The 25,560-nt window shown below is 35.5% G+C and overlaps 1 protein-coding gene across 2 annotated transcripts in view; it reads right to left on the bottom strand.

Annotated features, from left to right (window-relative positions):
- Positions 1 to 25,560, bottom strand: part of CDC40 (cell division cycle 40) — a 50,459-nt gene that overhangs the window by 22,136 nt on the left and 2,763 nt on the right. For both annotated transcript variants that reach the window (XM_033234866.1, XM_033234865.1), the window contains 4 exons: positions 15,597 to 15,683; positions 8,747 to 8,876; positions 2,495 to 2,578; positions 869 to 1,008 (listed from right to left, as the gene is read on the bottom strand). In XM_033234866.1, the coding sequence (XP_033090757.1) occupies positions 869 to 1,008; positions 2,495 to 2,578; positions 8,747 to 8,876; positions 15,597 to 15,683 (441 nt within the window). The remainder of the gene's footprint in view (positions 1 to 868; positions 1,009 to 2,494; positions 2,579 to 8,746; positions 8,877 to 15,596; positions 15,684 to 25,560) is intronic.

Raw genomic sequence — 25,560 nt, 5'->3', positions numbered from 1 at the left:
AAAAATCTAGTTCCAGAATGGAAACTGAATTTTAGCACATAATGTTGTTTTTCAGTTAATTGTTTTTACATAGTCCTAAGGATGTAAGTGATGACTATACATTTGTGACACAACTTTTTTGGGAGGAGCTGGGGACAGAAGATGGGGTAGTAGTAAATCTGTATCTATAATAACAAAGAAGTCAACAGATAAAATCTAAAATAAATAAGTAATAGTAGCATAAGTTTACTCATCTTAGATATCACCTCTTTACTTCTATTATTATAAATATAGATTTAATGGGTGTAAGTAACAGCTAGAATATAAGCTTCATGAGGACAGGATTTTCTTGATCTTGTCCGCTGTTGTATGCCTGGCACCTAGAACACTCTCTGGCTCATGAAGACAGTGAGATTAGGAGGTGAGGAAGGGAATGGCAGAGCATTTACTTTACAAACTTTATAGTAGTTTTAAAAATACACATAGAGATAAAATTTGTTTAAAATTTTAAATAAATTCATAAATCAATAAAACTTCTCATCAATTCTAGTGTCATAGAAGGCTGATTTTGTAGTTACTATCTGAATGTCTAGTATCAGAAGAGCAGCTACCATGGCAGCCTAATAGCAATATCAAGGAAATCTTTATGAAAATTGTTCAATATTATAATTCAATAAAAAAGCATGAGAGAAAACAAATCAGCAAAAAAGGTAAATAAAAACATTCCAAAGAAAAATAAATTTTATTGTATATTTTCAATCAACTAAAGGCAGAAAAATTTTGATGAGTCATTTGGTTCTCTAAGGAAATCTCAAGTTTATTAATGTAGATATCCTTCATAGAGATACAGCATATACCTGAACTGACAATTAAAAACATCAAAGCTTACTTCTGAAGGTTTGGCTACATCTTTTTCATCCACATATTTTGCCCATGGTCCCAAGAAACCATCAATATTGGATGCATCATTTTCTTTAAACTTTTTCCTCTTTTCTGTTTTCTTCTGACCAGTTTCAAATACAGTTAAACCTATGGTAACCAAAAAAAAAAGAGAGAGAGAGAGAGAGAGAGAGAGAGATGGAGAGATGTACATTTTCTAAAGAAATATGAACATATGTTTAATTTTGTTTTAGATTGTTCAAGTGACCACGGAGTTATTAAAAAACAAACAAGCTACATGAATCTACCACATACGCTGACTCATGCTACACAAAAAGGGATTCAACCTTCTGGGCAAAGATAGTTAAAACTAATTCAATATTCTGCAAATTCTAATACTGTACACTTGAAGAAAAGACCCAAATATGTATTCCTACAATGGCACACAAGCCTTTTATTGAATCAAAAAGCCGTGTCAGTGGATTTGTATGACTTTCTGGAAAAAACTCAGGAACTCATTATGGCTAAATAATGATAAAGTGACCTTTGGAAGCAAGAATAAACTGTAATTTATCATTTTAAAACTAAATTAAATTACAGTAAGTACTTAATAACTTATCTTCACTTCACTTGTAATGCAAAAATGTAAATCAAACAAGGTTTCACCAGAAGTGGTACTTCTTCCAAGTGACTTTAGTCTCAACTTCACCTCTAGTATCATTAACATTAAGAGTAAAAGCAAAGGAGAAGGAGGGTGTTTCTGGTTGAGATTTTGATTTGATTAATAGAAGGTGGCATACTGTGTATAGTCATTAACCCGGAAAAAGAAAGGTTTGTGGAATCATAGTCACAAGTTAACTAAGAATCTAGCTACCTTCAGGTGGGGCTTACAGAGGTCTAGCTTAAAGAAGAAATGTCTGCCTATAGTAATTCAGACTATGTTTTATAGCAAAAGCCTGTTAAAATTCTATTTTAACAATAATCTAGCTCATGTACAGAGAGCAGCCTGATCACATAGGGTCTATAGCTACTAAGCAAAGTGTCCCATGCAACCAGCAAATTACTTTTTTAATTGCATTTTATGGATACTACTCTAATGGACTGATGAGCCTTGTAACAAGCTAGCGTTTAGCATATGATGTTTTGTCTTATTGTAAGTACAAAATGAATATGAATACAAACATTCATTAAAACACACATTCAAATTCAGCCTTCAAAGCTACTCTTCAAAGACAATCTTCACAGACTTACCAAATAAAGTATTTCTACTCCGTTAAAATGAAGCTTGACATTAATGTTGAGAAGTCAATTGCCAAAATTATCTATACATTGGTTATAATTTATTGAGTGAGTTCTACAGGGTTGGCATGGTGCCAAGTATTCAAAATAACTCAGAGATATATACCATTATTTTTTCTACAAGGTTACACAACTAGTAAGTGGCAAAAGCAAGCTCTAAACTGTAACATTTCTGAACTATATTGCTCTAAACTGTATTGCTCCATTGTTTCAACTTAAAAAAAAACAAAAAAACCAAGTGCTAAATACTATTTTTTACTGTCTAATTGAAGTCACTCTGCAAGACACTAATTATAGATGTGTACATATTTGATATTAAATGTTTCAAATAAATTACCTTGATTTTTTTCAGCTTCTTCTACAGAACCAATATATTTAGCAGACACTTGATGATTATCTAATGAAGGGTCTAATGCATAACCTGAAAGGAAAAAAGTGAAAATTATTAACTCCATTTTGCTGTTTAAATTCATTTTATTATTATAATACAAATATCCACTTTTCACATTTTCTTTCTCAGATGTCAAAAATGATCTCTTTAATTCAGAACCAATCAGGACCAATCATTCTGCCCTGAGCTATATTGCTTCCTTTTTTTTTTTTTTTTTTGAGACAGGGTCTCACCCTGTTGCCCAGGCTGGAGTGCAATAGAACAATCTTGGCTCACCACAATCTCTACCTACCAGGCTCAAGCAATTCTCCTGCCTCAGCCTCCAGAGTAGCTGGGATTACAGGCATGCATCATTACCTCTAGCTAACTTTTTAGTTTTTTGGAGAGATGGGGTTTCACCATGTTGGCCAGGCTGGTCTTGAATTCCTGACCTCAAATGATCCACCGCCTCCGCCTGCCAAAGTGCTGGGATTATGGGCGTGAGCCACTGCTTTTGGCCCCTGAGCTATATTTCTATTTAGAACCCAAAGCTATATTTTTATATTTAGAACCCAAAGCTCAGGCTGGACTCCAGCATAAAATGTTTCTCATAGGATGAATTTTGCACACTGACATTACATTACTAAGAGCCTCTCTGGCCAAGACATCAAACTTTAGTTTTAAATATTCTAAGAGCTTGAAAATACATGTACATGATACATTTGGAAATCCAGAAACCATTTTCCTTTTCTTCTTAGTAATGGATATTGCAGGCAGGGCTAAGTTTATCAAATTATATAAATTATTAAATAATAAAAAAGGGTAAGCAGATTACATAAAATCTAGCTATTATTTTGAAAATACCATTCACAGTAAGGACAGTCTTCAATCATTCTTTATATTTCCTTAGGAGAAGTAAGGAAGGATATCTACCAACATATGAATGCACTTCTTAAATTAATTATAGAGTATGTAGCTACATACAAATGTGGTCCTCAGTGGTCTATGGGAATTTAAGGAAAGAAAGTCTACCGAAGTTAGCTCAACTCAGTTTTTTCTCAAGTGGGTGTGCTAGCACAATAAATGTTTGGTAACATTAGTCTGGTATACTCACAAGAGTGCTAGATCACTGATCAGTTTATGGCCTACAACTCGTGTGTACAATAACAGAATACATAAAAAAGTACTAAGCCCATTTTTTTTTAAAGGGCACACCCTAGTAGATAGACTTATTATTTTCATTTTTCATCCAAAGTAGTCCCAGCTACTTGGGAGGCTGAGGCAGGAGAATAGTGTGAACCCAGGAGGTGGAGCTTGCAGTGAGCTGAGATCGCACCACTGCACTCCAGCCTGGGCGACAAAGTGAGGTTCTATCTCAAAAAAAAAAAAAAAAAGAATATAGGGAACTTCTTTTGGGGAACAGAAAAAGATTCATCATGAAACATGCTCTTCAAACAAGCTAAGGATGTAAATGCTCAACTCACTCTCATGATATGCTAGAACAGAACCAACCACCTAGCTATTAGCTGATTTGCACATAGATTTTTTTTTTCAGCATTAAAATATGTTCTCAGCCAGAGGAGAGAGTTGGGGGCAGAAAATCAGCTTTGGTGTAGAATCTCTGAAATCACAGGTTCAAATCCCATGAGTTATTTTACCTTTAATCTCTTTGATGTACAGAATAGTGTTTTGTACATAACTTTTTCCAAAAAATGAGACTTTTATAAGCTCATACCAAGTTAAAAATTCCCATTTCAATAATAAAAAACATATCCGGCTAGAATGTAAATTTCTACTTTGAAAGGAGACTTAACGTCTACATAAATGGCATTTCATGATGTGTCCGGAGGGGTGAAAGAGTAAACAGAGAGGGAAGAGTTATCATTGGTCCTTGTCTCTGTGTAAGCACCATTCCCCAACTCATCTGGCCAAAGTCTTGTAACTCAGAAAAATAAGTTATGCTTTCCTCTTGCTCCGCATCCTCGGTGGTAAAAATCTTTACTGCCATACCACCAACCCCACTACTGCCTTCCACCCCCGGTGATTAGGAAACAATATTATTTTCCATTTACAAATAAGAGTTAAATATTTGGCCTTATGTCTTACTACAAATCAGCCAGTGATAGAACAAGATCTAACTCTCACACTACTAAATTTCAGTTCAATTTGTTTTCTCACTATCTTGTGTCTCAAATAAGTGATTATTTCTGCATTTCTTAAATATTCTTATCTACCTTTCTGAAGCTTATTTTCCCTTTTATCTTTTTAATGGAGTTAATGTCTACTTCCTTCCCTTTGGTACTCTTATTTGAAATGGCTATCATATTGATTTTATTATTATACCCTTCAGATAATTAAACTAATAATAATTATTAAAACTAATTCCATTAGGTAAATGAAAGGGACTATAAACAATTTGCAAAACAATGGTCATAAATAAACGAAAAAACCTTCGACCTCACTGGTAGTCCGGAAAAATCAAGTTGCAGTAAAGAAATACAATATTTTAAGGATCTAGAACTAGAAATACCATTTGATCCAGCCATCCCATTACTGGGGATATACCCAAAGGATTATAAGTCATGCTGCTATAAAGACACATGCACACACAAGTTTATTGCGGCACTATTCACAATAGCAAAGACTTGGAATCAACGAAAATGTCCATCAGTGACAGACTGGATTAAGAAAATGTGGCACATATACACCATGGAATACTACGCAGCCACAAAAAAGGATGAGTTCGTGTCCTTTGAGGGGACATGGATGCAGCTGAAAATCATTATTCTCAGCAAATCGCAAGAACAGAAAACCAAATACCGCATTCATAGGTGGGAACTGAATAATGAGATCACTTGGACACAGGAAGGGGATCATCCCACACCTGGTCCTATTATGGGGAGGGGTGGGGGAGGGATAGCATTAGGAGATATTCTTAATGTAAATGACGAGGTAAGGGGTGCAGCACAGCAACATGACACATGTATACATATGTAACAAACCTGCACGTTGTGCACATGTACCCTAGAACTGAAAGTATAATTAAAAAAAAAAAAAAGAAAAGGAAAAAAAAGAAGAATAACAGCACCACCACACAGGAGTCATGCTTTCTCAATGAAAACCTCAAATATATAAACTGATGCCCTGTTGTTTTCTTTTTTTTTTTCCTTTTCTAACAGAAAACTTAGTATACAGAAATAAAATCCTAAAAATCTGAAAAAAAAAAAAGGAAATACAATATTTTGATTATCAAGTAAACAAAGGAAAAACAATCATATGGATCTTTGATGAAGAGAAATAGGGCTGGGCATGGTGGCTCAGGCCTGTAATCCCAGCACTGTGGGAGGCTGAGGCAGGCAGATCACTTGAGGCCAGGAGTTTGAGACCGGTCTGGCCAATATGGTAAAACCCCATCTCTACGGAAAAAAAAAAAAAAAAATTAGCTAGGCGTGGTCATTCACATCTGTAATTCCAGCTACTCAGGAGGCTGAGGCATGAGACTTGCTTGAACCCCAGAAGCAGTGGTTGCAGTGAGCAGAGATTCTACCACTGCACAGCCTGGGTGACAGAGTGAGACTTTGTCTCAAAAAAAGAAAAAAAAGAGAAGTAGGACTTTTATACACTGTGGCGGTAGAGTAGGTTTAGAGAATTCTTTTGGAAAGCAATTTGATAATATATAGCACAAGCTTTTAAAACACATATTCTTTTACCTACTTTTGGGAACTCATTAAGAAAATAATATAATATAAAACCTGTAAGGTTTTATGTACAAAAATATTCACTACCACATTTTAAAAAGCACTTTGTAGCATAACATATACATCACATTTTTAATAGTGAAAACTGGAACCAAACTGAAATCTAAGTGATACAAGTAATACATTTAAAAATTATATCTTTGTTCAGTAGACTATTTTAAAAAAATCATTTAAAAATGTTAATAAAGGATTTCAAATATTGAAGTTAAAACTCATGTTAATAATGACTATTGTGAGACTAAAAGTACTTATCTAAAATTCTATTTTCCACTTCTATAGGTGGGTGTAGAGAAAATTCTAGATGAAAGTAGAACAAAAGCAAGAAACTTCATTGAGAAGCCCCAAGTAAGACTGGCAGGGGAGCAGACAGAAAACAAGACGAAATTCACACAACCACTGAGGGACTGAGAAGTCAGGAGAAATACGATAAATGCAAGCTAAAAGCAAAACTGTAGAGTGAGTAACTCGGATGACACAGTAAATGAGACTATTTTCAGTGATAAGGACTCTACAGGTGGGCTCTATGAAAAACTAACTGTATTGTAGAACACAAATCTTCCAGAAATAATTCACTGGGATTCTAACAATTTTACAATATTGAAAAATGGAAAGAAAATTAAAATAAATGTTTGTACTATATTCCAGCAGTGATAGCCCAGGGTTATGAGATATAGGGAAAACTGAATTCATGTGTCACCTCCTGTCTGTTAGATAATACTACTATGAGGTATAAGAAAGGTTTGCTCCCTTGCACATATGAGGGAAGGTAACAGAAAGGTCTCACAGCCTTATATTTCAGGTGGAAGGGTTAAAAAACAAGAACAACAGCAACAAAAGTTGATAGGAAGCTGGTATAGGAATTACTATCAGAAGTCAGACAAGAACTTTCTATAAGAAAATTATAAGATAAACTAATAGAAGTCATATACTTGTTCACTGCCTGGGAGCAAAGAAAAAAGAGACAGTGTTAAAACTGAGGTTTAAAGAGACAGTTGTTAAAGCTTAGATAAGGCTGATCTTATTTCTTAAGTTTACTTATTAAGTTTACTTGAACTTAATAAACTGTCTCTTTAAACCTCGGTTTAAACCTCGATCTTACTAAGTTCACTTGAACTTAATAAATAAAATTGATCTTATCTAAGATCTATCATAAAGGAGACAAAGGAAAATTTTCTGAGTTTTGTAACTGGCCATTCCCTTTATTTTAGGCTGCCTAATATACTATAGCCCCAAATTTATTTTTTGTCTTTAACTCAATAGTTCAACCCGTGTCCTAGCTCTCTACTTCCTAGTGGGAGAGGCAAAAATCTCCCATTTTATTTTATTTTAGGCTGCCTAATATACTACAGGCTGCCTTTATTTTAGGCTGCCTAATATACTATAGCCCCAAATTCATTTTTTGTCTTTAACTCAATAGTTCAACCCATGTCCTAGTTCACTACTTCCTAGTGGGAGAGGCAAAAATCACCAGATACTTAAAACAAACAAACAAACAAAAAACACAACCCATTTTTGAAACCAGGTCTAAAGCCAGCTGAATAGTTTTAAATGCTTATTCTTGTTATAAGGTAATTTAAGAAGAAAAGTAGGTATCAGTATAAACTTACTTGGACTTTTTTTGTTTTGTTTTAAAGGAGACAAGAGAACTAAATTATTGCTTAAGGTCCTTCTAAAGTCGACGACAGTAAGTCTTTAAAAGTCTCTTATTATAGGTTAGAATATAACAAAACCATGATGTAACAGTTTATTTTTATGTGCTGCACATTACTTTAGATTTACATGGGACCCCTTACACAAGCAAGGGGTATAATGCATTTGTAACCATTTTATTGGACTGGAAGTGTCATAGATCTGCTTTGGGTGATTTAAGTGGTATATAGTCTTGGCTGTGATTTTTGGTACATTCTAAGTCTATTACAATCTTACCATGGTGAAATATGATCTAACACATGATAATCCTTTATACAAGCAGTTTCCATGCACATTAAATTTTTAAAATCCCACCACTGACAGGATGCAATTATTTTACATAGTGAATTTGTGACTATTCTCTTTCCTGACACCCTTCAGTGATCAAGAGAAAGCATTTCCGAGATCTGAGAAACAGAGTAAAGTTAAATAGCCCATAATAAGATAAAAAAGTAATCTCTTAACACTATCTTTTCATTTGCCAACTTTAATAGCAATCTACATGTAATGGACATAAAATAACAAGTGTCCATTACCCAGAATGCAACAACAAAGAGCATTCTGGTTAAGATCACGAATATTTCCAGTACTCAGAAATCACACTGGATTTACAATGAGAGCTAAAAATATGAGTTCACCATAAGAAGGCATACTATCCTTTTTGAAGGAATCCAATGAATTTTAAAAGCCAGAAGACAAAACAGATTAACACACACAGATCACACTTCTAATAAAGCCAAAATTGAAACTGTTTTAAGTCTTATTGCCTTACCATATGTTGCAAAAGTTCTCCTTTGCTGCTCAAACATGAAATCATTGATATGAGCTGGTTCGGCATATCCAGAAAGCATATTTCTAGGTGCGGCCATTTGCTGTGTCCTAAAGGGATTTTCTGGTCCAAACTGCAATGTCACAAGAAAAAAATAAAATAAAATAAGAAAGAGACAAAAGTTCTGAGTATATGGAAGTTAGAATTACTGGAATAACTGTACAATTTTTTTCAACTATAAATCACCAAGGGCCTATTAACCTATCTGGGAACACATTAGCCTGATACGGTGCAGTGCAGCTGGGCAGTGGCTGAATAGCACCATTTGTCAGCCCCTGGGACAGAAGGAGAGGAACCCCTCTCAGTCTGACTTTTCTGATAGTAATTCCTATACCAGCTTCCTATCAACTTTTGTTGCTGTTGTTCTTGTTTTTAACCCTTCCACCTGAAATATAAGGCTGTGAGACCTTTCTGTTACCTTCCCTCATATGTTACCTTCCCTCATATTCCCTCATAGCTATTTATTTCAAGAGCTCAGTAGCTACATGTGGTTGTCAGCTACTACATTTGCATTATTGCAGAAGTTCTACTTCACAGTGATGCTCTAGATAACTGAGAGTTACTATAGTTTGCCCAAACCATGATTGCGGGGATTTGGGGTGACTTTTATATCAATAGCGGCACTGTGATATAATTTTTTAAAAAAATACATGTTTCTTTTCCACTAGTTCCTCAAAGCGGGAGACTCAGAATACTCAATATTTACCACAGTGCCTGGCATACAGAAAGTACTAATGAAGGAAAGATTAATTAGAATTCCATTGCAGGTGGAGGATAGAAAAACAGACAACAAAATAAAGTGCTTGAAAAAGTCCCTAGGAAAAGACATTGCAAATGTCAATAAAATATCTCCACTCTGAAAAGTCACACTTTGAAGAGTCACATTACTTGTCTTATACCAAATAGTGCCATTATTATCTATTTGTTTATAATACTTTTGCATTTCCAGAATGCTTTTCCAAATGCTATTTAATTTGATCTGTACATAAATTCTGACAAGTTAGAGAAGTATTCTCCTTCTCATGTTGCAAACGAAGAAAAAAACCCCAAAGGCTATGTATTTTACCTGCCCTAGGGTCAAGAGTTTTATTAATTGGCAGAACCAGGGCTAGAACAAACTACAGTCAAGCATTCTATTACATCATAAAGTTCCTTAAATGCACAATCAGAGCCTCTAAGTTTTAAAAAACTGGGTAAAAAATTATCAGAATATGTCAAGTGCTATTAATTTAATGCTATTATAAAAGGTACTGGGAAAACCCAACTCTTTTTTTTGTTTGTTTGTTTTAAAATAAAGAATCAAAGAAGTTTCCCACTTTGAAAAGGGCGAAAATAATAGGATATTTTTATCTGAACTCCGTAAGACCCACTGTCATGATGAATTATTTTGACATTAGAACACTGTAGGTCATTACCATTAGAAACCATCTCTTCTATGATACACTTCCAGAGCCACAAATAAAAATTACTCATCTTCGCTTAACCAGTACACTGCATTCTCTAGATATCAACGTTATACTACGCATGAAAATCTGAATTTAAATGTTAGCTGTGCCTTACATTTTTTTTGCTTTAGAAGAAAATAAATTGCTACAAGATTCCTATATATTGACAGCTTCCATTTATATGTTTAAAATGATTCAATTTTAAAATACCTGATTTATAAACAAAGCTTTTATTAGTATATATTCTTAATTATAATGGATAGCACAAGACTTTGCAGCCTATATTAGTCCTTCCTGTGCCTGCTGATGGGTGAATATGTTGGGGGAAAAAATCTAGATTGCTGAATGCTGGAAGTAGCAGTCAACTTCATTCAGTCATGAAATTTATTATAAAAACAGGAGCAGCCATAGAATTACAGATAACAAAATGATTTAAAAGTTTCCTAGATGCTCTACCTGGTACAGTCAGCTATCATCCACACAGCAGCATCTGCTATTTCTGGACAGAGGTGGGGTGGAGGGGGCATGGTGGGGAATCTAAAATGATAAAAACCCCCACTGCCCTTAAATGTTACTCCCATCACATATAACAGATGACCAATCATTGTGCTTTAAGTAACTTTCCATTTAAAAAAAGGAGACTACAATTTCCATATTCTTATTTAATTCAGATTTCACTAAAAAAGAAAGAACAATTCTTCTACAGGCCATACATACCAAATTAGCTCCACTTTTTGAAGAAAAAGTGTCAGTGTAAAAGAACTGTGATTTCTATACAAAGACAGATCCATATATTAAAGCTATGTCTTATATAAGGTACTATACCTAAAGCAATCTAAAAATTTACATGTGCCTATGTCTCATACAGATTTAAGCTGATGCAACAAAAAAATCTTCTAGTGATAACAGGGAATCGGTGGGAGGAAGATTCATCTACTGGTAGCTATTGGAGTTGACCTCAAAGACATTGAATGTTAACAGAGGAAGGCAGAGAACACTATTTGGCAGGACTCAGCTCTTCCCAGTTACTCAAGATATGTCTCTCAGATGTTCTTGGTCCCTGTGAATATGCAATTCTTTTAGTTCTGGAACAACCATTAGAAAAATACAACAGAGCATATAGAAAACACACAAATCTGATTTGCAAACACTTCCTTTCAAGTTTTGGTAGTTAACTAAGTTTAAGAGTAAATTTGTGTTCAAGTGATTTTATAGCAATATATAAGTAAATACATAACACAAATATGAATGTATAAGTTCATATGCATATTTAACAATTTTTAGCTAAAACAATAACGAAGAACAATATAGTAAATTACAATCTCCTTATATAAAACATACACATTTAAGTGAGAAAATGTTTGCAAACCATACATCTCATATATCCAAAATACACAAGGAACTCAACTCAATAGCAAGAAAATAAATAACTTGATTAAAAATTGGCAAAGGACCCGAATTTCTCAGCATTTCTCAAAAGACATATAAATAGCCAACAGGGGCCAGGTGCAGTGGCTCACGCCTGTAATCCCAGCACTTTGGGAGGCCAAGGCAGGCGGATCACTTGAGGTCAGGAGTTCACGACCAGCCTAGCCAACATGGTGAAACCCTATCGCTGCGAAAAACACAAAAAATTAACTAGGCATGGTGGCGCATGCCTGGAGTCCCAGCTACTCAGGTGGCTGAGATGGGAGAATCGCTTGACACAGGAGAGAGAGGTTGCAGTGAGCTGAGATCACACCACAGCACTTCAGCCTGGGTGACAGAGCGAGACTCCGCTCAAAAAAAAAAAAAAAAAAAAAAAAAAAAGCCAACAAGTATTTGAGAAAGTAGTCAACATTACTAATCACCAGAGAAATGCAAATTAAAATCACAATATCATCTCAAACCTGTCAGAATAGATATTATAAAAACAATAAAGGGTAACAAGTGTTGGCAAGGATGTTTTGGAGAAAAGAGAACACTTGTACACTGTTGGTGGGAATGGAAATTAGTGCAGCCACTATGGAAAATGGTACGGAGGTTCCTCAAAAAATTAAAAATAGAACTACCATATGACCCCAGCAATTTCACAAATGGGTATGCATCCAAAGGAAATGCCATAAGTATGTCAAAGAGTCAGTCTAAATGGCTCTCAATGTTTGAATGCATAAAGAAAATGTGGTACGTCTGCACAACGGCATACTATTCCGCAAAAAAGAAGGAAGCTTCTGAGGCAGGAGAATGGCCTGAACCCGGGAGGCGGAGCTTGCAGTGAGCTGAGATCCGGCCACTACACTCCAGCCTGGGCGACAGAGCAAGACTCCGTCTCAAAAAACAAAAAACAAAAAACAAAAAAAAAAAAAAGAAGGAAGCTTGTCATTTTTGACAGCATAGATTAACCTGGAGGGCATTATGTTAAGTGAAATAAGCTAGCGGGTGGGACAAGTATCACACGATCCCACATGTGGAATTCAAAAAAGTTGACCTCACAGAAGCAAAGAGTAAATGATTAGCAGGAGTTGGGTGGGTAGGTGGGGATGGAATGGGATGGAGGGGTTTTGGATGATGTTGGTCAAAGGATATACAATTTCAGTTAGATAGGAGGAATAAGTTCAAGAGATCTATTGTACAACATGGCGACTACAGTTAATAACAACATATTCTTGAAAACCACTAAGAGTAGATTTTAAGTGTTCTCACCACAAAAAATGATCAGTACATGAAGAAATGCGTATGTTAATTAGCTTAATTTAGCCATTCTACAATGTGTACATATTTAAAAACACATTGTACATTGTAAATATATACAATTTTTGTTAACTAAAAAATTAATTAATTAAAAAGTATGTAAGTACTAATTCAAATCACTACCCCCAAAGTATGTATGATGTTCCCGAGGGAGGTAACTATCCTTAAACATCTGTCAACTGAATGAAGTAGTGGTTTACTTACAGGGTTAGGAGAAAAGCACTCTTAATTTGTAAAGATGCTGGTTGATAACTCTCAGAGATCTGATACTATAAGGATGTGGATCTCAAAAATCTTCAGTAGGTAGAGTATTGGTGAGTCAGAATTTTAGCAGCATATTATAACATTGCAGGAATTAAGACAATTTATACTACTAAAAATGGGCTATATAAAATCATAGTTGTAAGTTCACATACAGAAAAATAACCCAAATTACGGAACAGATAGTAGTATACTAGATTGTTGTACATTTTTCATTCATATTTATTGTAGTCATTATTGTTCAAAAGATTTATAAACAAATTTTAAGGTGAGAAGAGTCTGTTAACTTAATTATTTCCTGCAAATTAAGAGAAGATCCCCACGATTCAATTTCATTGGTGGAATATGTTCATCTTATAAGACACAAAAATATTAGTACGAGAAAATTTCATTAGTGCTGGTTCCATGACCTTTGGCCTCAGTTTCCTCATCTACAAAATCTGAGCTATATGATTTCTAACAGTAACTGGTGTTTTTTTTCCTCTTAACTTCTATATTTTTTTCTATTCTGAAGTACTACTATTTTAAAGAGTCTGGAATTCTTCCTGAGACTTACGGATTTTATGGGTTTAGAGAAGCTAATTAATACATTTTTATCTAAGCAGATTTAAAAAGAACTGAGTGAAATGAAGAAATTACTAGACTAAAACAATGGCTACTATGTCTTCAAGTTCTACCCGTTATGTGAGAAAAATTATCTGTATAACCAGGTAGACTATTTGGGAAAAGTCCTTGGTCAGAAGAGAGAAACAGTATTTTATAAAATAAAATAAGCAATTGAGTAAATGTTCAGAAGTAGCAAAGTCAAAGGCAAAGGGGTATACCCTGCAAACTCCACAATGGCCTTCAAACTGGTCTTCCAGTTTTAGAGAGATAATTAAGACTGATCTGGACTCAAATCTCTAAATTTGCCACTTGCTGGCAGTGTAACTTAAGACTTGGTTTCCTTGCTATAAAATAAGGACACAGGTACTTCGTAGGGTTGTAGTGAGGACTAAAGGAGATGAGGTATGTAAATCTTTCAGTAGGTACCTGGCATACAGTAATAAATGGTGGCTTTATTTCACTAATCTATATCCCTATTCTTTTCCATAATGCAAACTCATACCAAATAAACCTTAAAAATTCAGCTTTGATTATGCCACTCCCCTATTTAAGATCCTCACAAATCTATTTATCATTGACTAAATCAAAACTCTTCACCTTGGCCCCCAAAGCCTTGTACAATGTTATACAAAGTATCATTCTAGTCTTATCTCTCGATTCTTTCTTCTGGTAAGGACTTGCACATTCCTGTTCTGTAGATCTTTTATGATTTGGCTCACACTGATCTCTTCTTGGAATCTCTCCTCATAAAAGCCTACCTAGTCACCAATGCCAATAATTAATATAAACAACAATGATGACTACCATTTGTTAAATGCCCACTCTGTGCCAGAGAGATTTTTTAACTATATCATACATTATCTGATTTATCTTTATACCTCAATAAAATAAAAATTATCTTCATTTTACCTACCAAAAAAACTAAGAACTTCCAAGGTTACACAGGGCTAATAAGTATTCAGCTTAACTCCAAATCTCATGTTCTTGACCTGGATTGAATTGCTCAATTCAAATACTACTTCTTTCAGGGAACTTCTAAAAGAATTTACAACCAGATGCAATTTTTCCTTAAGCTTGAGTAGTACTTTAGAGGCATAATTAGAAATAGTCTAGTCTCTATCATGTTTAAAAAATTCATTTAAATGATTTAAAAAATTAAAATTCTAGAAATTTAATCTCTTCTATAAACTTTCCTAAATGGATAATATTCAAAGACTTTCTTAAATGAACAATATTAGCTGTTTCTGTTTTTTTTTTAATTGGGAGAGGAAAAAAAAATCCAGTACTTTGTTTTATTCAGAGCAGGCATCAAACACTGTGACTACTTTCTGGCAGTGTGTCAGTATGACATTTCAGGGGCATCTGTAACTAAATGTTTCATAATATACTACATATTGATGCTGGTAAGCCCCAATATTTTCCTTTATGGTTAATTATAATACTCCCTCATCGAGACTGAGAGGAAGATGTCAACTAAGTTCATATTTAAGAATCAGATTTCCTTTTTCAAAAGACATAGTACCATGTTATCAGACATTTGTATGTAGACAGATAAGCAACTAGTGGATTTTTAAAAGTATTCTCACAAAAGCACACTACCTAAACTTGTGGAGAATAGAAGGATGTATTTTCTAAAAGCTTAAATAGTATGCTTATGTGAGAAAACCTTTAAAAATTCACTACTATACCTAATTATCTACTATGATTTAAATTCTTTAGCAAAACTCAGAACCTTAAATATGTTTTCTTACCTCAGGAGCAAACATGGTCTCATAGGTAGGATTATACTGAACTTCTTTGACAGCAGGGTCAAGGTGAACTCCAGTCTCCAAATCTTCCTAAAAAGAATACCAAATAAATATTAAAGATCTGATAAATGACTATTTTATTTTAGAAGCCACATTAAAGTCACACTAGCCATCTTTAACATCTATTTTATGGTTATAATGTATCATATGATTAGTAATTCTAATCAAGATTAATAAAATTAATGTATACAGTTAGTGTTAGAGGTTAAATTATATTAAAAAATTTTTCTTTTTGAAATACTGACTTTAAGGCCGGGCGCGGTGGCTCAAGCCTGTAATCCCAGCACTTTGGGAGGCCGAGACGGGCGGATCACGAGGTCAGGAGATCGAGACCATCCTGGCTAACACGGTGAAACCCCGTCTCTACTAAAAAAATACAAAAATCTAGCCGGGCGAGGTGGCGGGCGCCTGTAGTCCCAGCTACTCGGGAGGCTGAGGCAGGAGAATGGCGTAAACCCGGGAGGCGGAGCTTGCCGTGAGCTGAGATCCGGCCACTGCACTCCAGCCCGGGCGACAGAGCGAGACTCCGTCTCAAAAAAAAAAAAAAAAGAAATACTGACTTTATTAAAACTTTAAAATTTTTAAATTTAAAACTAAATAAGTTAACATTACTCAAAGTCTTAAATTAGTGTAAGACATTCCAACTCTTCTTTGTTATTAACTCAAAAGACCCAAACCTCTACTGCCAAATTCAAAAGAGGTATTTCTTTTTGTATTCAGCAAACTGTATTAGATATGTAACCAAATTGCACTTGGTTGGGTACTGGACAGGAAACAAAAGGAAGTGACAGGGCCTGAATCTTCTAAATCTAAAGTCTTATGATCTCAGTTAATATTTCAAACATCTTAAATTCATTTCCCAGATTACTGAAAATAAAAATCTCATCTCCACTGACGAATCACTGGTAGTATAACTTTTGCATGACTCCACCACTTACAAATATGACAATTCTCAAATTGGTATCTTTAGCCTGGACCTCCTCTGATTTCTAGAGACTTGTATATCAGCCTTCAACTTGGCATCTCTTCTCCCAAGACATCTCAAACTTAATATATCCAAAAGAGACCTCGTGGCCTCCCCTCCCTCAATGAATCCTTCTAGGCTTCTCTTAGTTAATCACAATTCCACCCTTACAGTTACTCAGGCGAAAATCTGAAGTTTTCCTTGATTCCTCTTTATTTTACACTTTATATCCAATCCATCATCAAATCTTGTACCTTCTACAAAAAACCAGAATTCAACCACTTCTGACATCCTCTATTGAAGTGGCTCAACTTAACATCTTGTATCTGGGTTTTTGGAGTAGCTTCTTACCTGGTCTCCCTGTTTTCTGTCCCTGACCACCTACAGCCTCACTTCCCACAGGAGATAGCATGATTCTTTCAAAATATTAGTCAGGTTATGCTACTCCTATGCTCTAAACCGCCCAGTAGCCTCCCTAGTCAGAGTAAAAGCCTAACAAAGGCCTGACAAGGTCCATTACCACTGGTTCTCAGGAAGTAGGCAGGTTCCCTAGAGTAGTTTTACAGGGCAATTTTGTTTTCCTGTGTTGTCCTGTCTGAACATTCACATATTAAAAACATATTTGATTATGAGTACCTTTCCTTTAATTACTGCGCTCATGTTCTACTTTAAAAATTGTAAAGAAGTTATATATCATCTACAAATTATATTTCAATAAAGTCGGTATTATAACATTGCTGTCATAAAATGACTGGTTGAGAATTTCCCCTCCATGGTCAGCCCCCTGCCCCTACTAACTTCTGTTTTCATCTAGCACTATGCCTGTGCTCACTTCACCCCAGTCTCATTGGCTCATCTGCTATTCCTAGAACAGGCCAAGGAACAATTCTGCCTCGGGGTCCCTACACTTATTGTTATTTCCCTTTGGAATGAAATGTTTTTCCTGTGGATATCCACACGATTGTTATCTCTCCTTTTAAGTCTCTGCTCAGTTTTTCTGCTTCCCCCTTACTTTGTTTTATTTTCCTCCATTATATTTATCCTCAATGGACATATATATTATCTCGCTCTCTCCACTAAAATGTAAACTACACAAGGTGGATTTTGCACACACAAATGTACAATTAAACCCTTGAACTATCCCTATCATATCACCATCTTTATTGTGCTGGCCTCTTGTTGATGGTAGGATATATCCCCTAACACAATGCAAAGACAATGCAAAGTAACATCACACATTCTGCAAAATAGATGGGATTTCATGAAGTTGATACTAATGTTGGAGAAGCAGCAATGCCACAGACAAGTGAAGATCTGGTAGAGTTAGACCAGCTGATGACCAAAGACTAAAAAACCGACAAGAAAAATACCATAAACTTACATTCACTGTTCCAAAATTTGACCACTCTTAAAAACACTTTACCATGGCCCCTGTATCAAAACAGGCAACTTAGTCTCTCTACTTCTTAAAGATTCAGAGCCTATCAGGTCTCTTGAGTCTCTCTCCTCTCTAAACTGCCCATATCTTTACCCTATCTTATCCTATCCTTTTCATGACTTCAATTACCACCCCCAATTTTTATCTGCAGCCTTAATCACACACCTAACTTTGGATCCACATATCCAACTGCCTACTAAATTTCATTATATGAATGTCCCACAGAATCAAACACTATGCTATGTCCAAAACAGAACTTACCATTCCCCCAATGACTCCATCTTCACTAATAAATCAGGCAGTCTTGCTGATTCTACCTGTGAATACTTCTCCAGCAATCTAACATTTACCCTCCCCTTTTTGCATCCCAGCTATACTGGCCTAGTTAGGGCTTCATTATTTCTGGCCTGGCCTATTGTAATACTTCCTTATCTGCTTTAATACACCGTCACTTTTGCCACATTAGACTAATTGCTGATTTTTAAAAATAGCAAGCACTTTGACGCTTTCTGTGCTGCAGGCAATGTTACCGCCTTACATCTTAGGCAATGCCTTTATTATTTTACGTCGCCTTCTTATTTTTCCTGATACCTTCCCTCCTCCTGCCTCGGGAAAACTGTTGTTTTTTGTTTGTTTGTTTGTGGTACTAAAAAAATGCTGTACTCTATTTGATAGTACTTGTGATATATTATTTGTTGCACATGGCTTTTACGTACATCATATATCCTCACTGCTCAGTAGAACACAGGGCATTCAGCACATATTCAATAAATATTTGTTAAATTAAATCGAAGAAAGAAAAGCCAAATCCATAGAGAAATTAAGTAGGATAAGGCTGACCAACAATCACTAGATTTGGCAATTATGTCACAAAAAACCTTTGCGAGAGTGACTTTGTTAGTAAGGACTAAGGAAAGCCATCTGCAAGAGGCAGAGGTGTAAATGAGGATCTAGAAAAACACCGTATAAATCTGTACTGAAAATATTTGGTGATAGAAAACAGAACAGAGGGGGTATCAGGTTGAAGGATTTTCAGGGTCAAGTTTTTCTTCTTCCTTAAGAAGAGACTAAGTCAAAGATGTGGTCAATCGTAGGCTAGAAGGCAGGTGACGGCAGGGAGAGACACATGACAAAAAGGACCAGATAAAGGTACAGTTGTCCTGGAAGAGGTAGTAGGGAATAAAATTCAGGACAGAGTTGAAAGATTAGCCTCTGAAAAGAGGAGCGCTCTCTTTGGGATGAAATGGAGATGACAAAGGTAAGAATGGGTGATAGATGACAGATGTTTGGAGATGTTGGGAATCATAATTGATCTCTTTATTTTCTTGGTGTAGTCAGGGCACAGGCATCTTTATAAAGCAAGCACGGAGCTCCAGATTCATTTATTCATTTAACAAATATTGATTGTGTGCCTACTATGTGCCAGGCACTGTCCTGGGCCCACAGAAATAGACAAAGATACCTGCCTTTGTGGAGTTTATATTGTAGTGGAGGCAACAGACAATAGACTATATAATACCTAAATAAATTATAAAGCTCTCTAGAAGAGGCTAAATAATATGGAGAAAAAGAATTTAACAACACTAATGTGCCAGCACCAGAGCAGACACCCTATTTCATATAATCTATGAGGGTAAGTGTTAGTAGGATTAAGTCACTTAACCCGAGCTACTAATAGAATAAAAGGGAAGGGGAAGAGCTCAAAGTAACCACAATGAACAATGTTAAAGAGACCTAATTAGTGACAAATTAAACAATCACTGGCAGAGTAACTAGGTGTATCAGTCAGGGTTCTTGGTTGCAAGCAGCAGGCTGATTCAGCATTATAAAATCCTTATGAGTTTCTCTTAGAATTACCAGGAAGTGTGGAGAATAAGCTTTGACAAGTAGGCAGAAATAAAGGGTCAGTATACATTTAATAGATGAAATCACAATTCAAAATTAATCATCACAGAACCCATCAAAATTAATCATCACAGAACCCATCCAGTGAGGATAATGACTGAACACTACTACTAAACTGCTACGGCTACCACTGGATGCTGCTATTGAAACTACTGGCCTGAGAAACTAGAAAACGTTGACCACCATTGCCAATTTAAGTCCTCTTTCCTGGCTTCTTTGCAGATAAATTTCAGATTAGAAAGCTTAGGTTGGTGCATCTGTTTGGATGAGCCCATCAGATACACCCACCCAACAGTCCTGAGCCTTAGCTGAAAGAGAGCTGAATGAGAATAATCTGGGTTTTCACCTTCTGAAGATGGGTGATGAACAGGGATGTTCTTCACATTAAAACCCTTAAGAAAGGGGTTTCAAATGCTAGGCCACTGAAAAGATGACAAATATTATCTATATCACCCCAGAATGAACACTAGAATCTTCACTGATGAAAGATACTATCTTGCATATGGCCGAATAGCAAACTCAGTACTATAAAGTTAGCAGGTTACATACAAATTGCTTAAACTGCATAAAAGCCAAATTAAATGCTTTTCCCTCTTAATATTCAACTCCTAGTAACAAACTGCTTAAAATAACACGAGGCTTAGCCACATTCATACCTTCACAAAGGATTTTATAGTGTACAGTTGCTAGAACCACTTTATAATATGGGATACGAGATCTTTCCAATTAAGGGTATTTAAAATATTCTAAATTGAAATTATTTTGAAAAGTATCATGACACATCAATTTTTAAATGCAAAGTACAATGTAAGAAATTACTGTTTATATAAGCAACACTGGCAACCAATAAAAATTATAAGTCCCAGTCTATGACTCCTGCTAAAATTATAGAACAAATTGAACAACCCTCAAGAAAATGAAGGGCTGTTATTTTACAAAAATTTAATTAGAAAACTTGGACAATACCACAACCTTGTTTTAACACCCATAGGAGTTCAGTACCAATTAGGCATGCAATTGGAATTACCACAAAATAACAAATAATTTCTATTCAGTTTCAATTATCCACAAAAATTAAAATGCAGGAAGTGAAGGGCACCCTGTGGGCCAAATAAGTTTAAATAGTTTATCTTTTGTTGATTCAAAGTAATTTGAGAATAAAACTACGTAATATTCACTTTTTAGTCTTTTCCACATTTCTTCCTGTGTCCAAATAAGAAAAGAGGCATAAAAACACCATGTAAACTATAAAGCGGATCACAAATATTATTATTATAAATTACTTATCAATTTATGGCACAGTTTTTTTTTCATCCCAAGAAATAGAAATGACTACACTTCCTAATAGAAGAATTTAGGTGAATGATACAAAAGAAGAGAAATTCAGATAAAGATATCCTCTGAGTTTGGCCCTTAACAGATTGCAGAAGAAAAGGTGGTCCATTTGAAGCTCACAAATACAAGAAACACCACCCATGAAAACACTGAAAAATATGCCTCAAAATTAGAGGCAGAATTTTTATTTTACTTTAGTTGGCTATGCTAAGGCAAAGAATACACTGGGGGGAAGTAACACAGTCACTAGTTGAAATGAGAGAAAGCCAGATCTGCTTTTGTTTTTCTAACCTTAAAGTCACTTAATAAGCAACCCTTGCAATCCAACAGGGTCCACGGCATGAATTCTAAAGTGCAAAACCTTACACTCTGGCATTCAAAAATTTTTATCTAGAAAATACTCACTGTCATACATATACCGGAGAACACAAATATGCATAATTGGAGTTCCAGAAGAGAAGAGAGAATGGGACTAAAATAATATGTGAAGTGATAAGAACTGACAACTGCTAAGAAATGTCCAAAGGTCCACATTTCAAACCAATTGATCCACAATTAAAGAAATCCAACAAATTCTGAACAGAAAAAATAAAAAGAAATCCATACACATGTATCCTATAATAAAACTAAAGAATGAAACCGTATCTCAAAAAAATTGGGGGGGGGTGTCTTAAAAGGTGTCAAAAGAAAAAAGAATATCACTTCCAAAGAGAAACAGCTACACCAACAGCTGATTTATCAGTAACAATGAAAATCAGAAGACAGTAGAATATCTTAAAAGTGCTGAGAGAAAATTGCCAGCTAAGGAAACAACCCAGTGAAAATATCCTTTGAGAAATACAGTTAAATGAAAGCATTTTATTTATGTATTTATTTATTTATGAGACAGGGTCTCACTCCATCTCCCAGGCTGGAGTGCAGTGGCGTAATTCTGGCTCACTGCATCCTCTGCCTCCTTGGCTCCAGTGATCTCCCTACCTTAGCCTCCCAAGTAGCTGGGAAGTGCACGCCACCATGCCCAGCTAATTTTTGTATTTTTTCTAGAGACAGGGTCTCTCCATGTTGCCCAGGCTGGTCTGGAACTCCTGGGCTCAGGCGATACGCCCGCCTCGCCCAGCCAAAACATTTTAAAAGACAAACTAAAACTGAAAGCATTTGCCACTAAATCCTCACTAAAGGACATTCTAAAGAATGTGCTACAGGCAGAAAGTGATACCTTGCATATGAGATGCAAGAATCATCATCATTCACCATCATCTTGTGGAGGGTGTATGTGTATATGTAAGTGCATGCATATATACCAGACAACAATAGCTAAAGTAGGAGTACAGGGGATGTGAATAAAATTCAAGTGTTCTAAGGTTCTCGCATTGTTCAGTAGAAGGTAAAAGTACTGATCAAATGTGCTATGCTTTCTAGGGGTAACCACTTAAAGAACGGAAACTGCCTGCATGACTTAAAACAAGTACAGGGACAGAATGTAATGATTTAAAAAATCCAAAAGAAAGGATGCCTAGCATACTAACTTTCTGTCTTTCCTTTTTTCTGTGATATGTGTTTATGACTATACTTTTTAAAAAATTGCCATGGCTGCAGCTCACATGTTCCGTTGTATAGTTGCTTGGAAGTGCAATGTCACAATTTTCAAATATGGAAATTTTATAGCTATCTTTTTGTGGTTAGTTTCTAGCTTAGATGCACTGCGGTCAGAGAATGCGGTAATAAGATTTTAAATCTGTTGAGACTTATTTTATGTTCCGGTTCAGGGGTGGCTAACTACAGTCTGTGGGCCAAATCCACTCCACAGTCTGCTTTTTTGTACCAACAAGCTAAGGATGGTATTTGCATTTTTAAAGGCTTAAGAAAAAAAGATGAAGAAAAAGAAAGGGCGAAAGAGAGAAAGAAAGAAGTGACAGAAACTACACCGGGCCAGCACAGCCTGAAATATTTACTGTCTGGCCCTTTACTGAAGTTTGCCAATCTCTGGTCTAGCACACCGTCATTTAAAAAATGTTTCATTATGTTTCAATGTTTCAAAACGTTTTCAGTGCCTGAAAACAACATTCTGTGTTGCTGAGTGCCATGTTCCCTAAGACCTTTAGATGCAGTTTACTAATTTTTTCACATATTCTGTATCATTATTGATATTTTTTGCTTGTTCTATCAATTATTGAGGTATATAAAAATCTCCCACTGTAATTGTATATTTGTCCATTTCTCTTTGTAGTTCTGTCAATTTTTGCTTAAATATTTTGAGCTTACATTGTTTTATATCTCTCTGTGAACTGAACCTTCCATCATGATGAAGTGACTCTTTTGTTTCCAGTAATGCTTTTTGCTTTAAAGTCTATTTTTATTGATGTTAAACAGTGCTAGCTTTCTCTTGGTTAAAATTTGCCTGGTACATCCTTTTAATTTTTATTTTAGATCTTCCTGGAGGTGGTAGTCAGCATGGCAAGGCAAGAAAAATAAATAAAAGAAATAATGATTAAAAGAAAGAAAAAATACTGTCATATTTGCAGCTGATATGGCTATATAAGTAGTAAGATCAGTTGTAAGTAGTAAGATCAGTTAGAAAGTTAAACAAATGAAAAATACAATAACATAAAAATAAGATGCACCTAGAAATAGCTCTAATAAAACTGTACAAGATTTTGATACGGAGACAATTACAAACTTTGGAAGAAAAAAAAAAAAACTAAAAAAAGGCCTAAACAAATGAACGGATATAACATTATCTCCAAGTTGACCTATGACTCAATGTACTCCCAAACAAAATCCCAACTGGGTATTAGTAGAACTTTCCAAGTTAATTCTAAACTGTATATAGAATTACAGGGCCCAGAAGAGCCAGCCAAAACATTCTTGAACAACAAAAAAGGGCAAGGGAACTGCCCAATCACCTGTCAAGCCATATTATTAAGAATGTTCACACTATAGACAAAAATTAATTTCATATGGATTAATGACTTAAATGTGAAAAGTTTTCGAGAGATAATACAAGAGAATATTTTCATGACTATGAGTTAAGGATTTCTCAAACAAGCAACAGGAACCACAATACATAAAGGAATAATTTGATAAGCGCAGACTATATAAATAATTGTTCGTAAACAACAGGGAAAAGTGAGAAGACAAGTCGCAAAAAGAAAAAAATTTTGCAACACACACAATTGACAAAGGATAGTATCCAAAATATGTAAAGATCTCCTAAAAATCAAAAGGAAATGACAACCCAATAGTTGCTTTCAAAAGAAAAAAAAATTAAATCACCAATAACATATATGAAAAGATACTCAACTGCAGGAAACAGCTCAGAAAAAACATGGATTAAAAATGCTGCATAAATGTATTCTCTGCCAAAATGCTTGCTATTAATCATAATATAATTAGTCAACTACAGATGAATATATTTGCAAGCTTCACCTCTCCCTTGGTCATTTTCCAATTTTCCAATAATTTGCAATCATTGTATTTACTATGCATAAGTTTGTTTTCCCTTTATATAAACAAGTGTTGGTTCATAAACTAACAATGAGCAATGCCCTCTACTCTCTCATAGAACCCAGACCACTGGGTGGACTAGCCCCAGCTCTACTTCTAATGGACCTCTGGTACCTTATGCAACCTTTCCTCCGGGGTTTCCTTATTTATTCGTGATTGAACTAAGTGAGTTCTACACAGACACCTCCAACCCTGCCACTGCCTGTCCAGCTCTAAAATTCTGATTCTTAATGTGCATACTTTTACAAGACTTTCTTTTTCATTCTATTCTCTTACCAAATATACTTCCCTAATCTTGTGTACTAGGCACCCGAGACACAAATGAATGGATCCGTCTCTGGACCCCAGGGTCTCACAGTCCAGGGCAAAGAAAAAGATGAACAAGTCATGGCAATGTGCTAAGTGTTATAGTTAAGATATGATAAAGGGGCTAGAATAGGAGGAAATGCGCAGTGAGACTGAAGGACCATAGTGTTTGGAATGGGGGAAGGAGGCACTAGGCAAGGGATTTCCAGGCAGAAAAACTAGCGTGGGCAATATCTTCAGAGGAAGAAAGAAAAATTGGCTTTCAGGGCTTTGTAAAGAGTTCAGCATGGGAGAATAGCAGCCCTCACATGTTACCAAAAAAACTTAGAAATTACTCATTGGACAACATGGTGTCTTTGGGCAGGGAAGTGATAGGACGCAAGTGGAATTTACAAAGATCATTCTAGGTGCCCTGTGAAGAAAAGAATGGGGTATAACACTGGGAGACAAGAAAG

Source organism: Trachypithecus francoisi, unplaced genomic scaffold (genome assembly GCF_009764315.1).
Source record: "Trachypithecus francoisi isolate TF-2019V2 unplaced genomic scaffold, Tfra_2.0 Lachesis_group15, whole genome shotgun sequence".
Taxonomy (NCBI): Eukaryota; Metazoa; Chordata; class Mammalia; order Primates; family Cercopithecidae; genus Trachypithecus; species Trachypithecus francoisi.
Note: the sequence above shows the minus strand (reverse complement) of the source record. Positions and strands in the feature narration are given on the sequence as shown.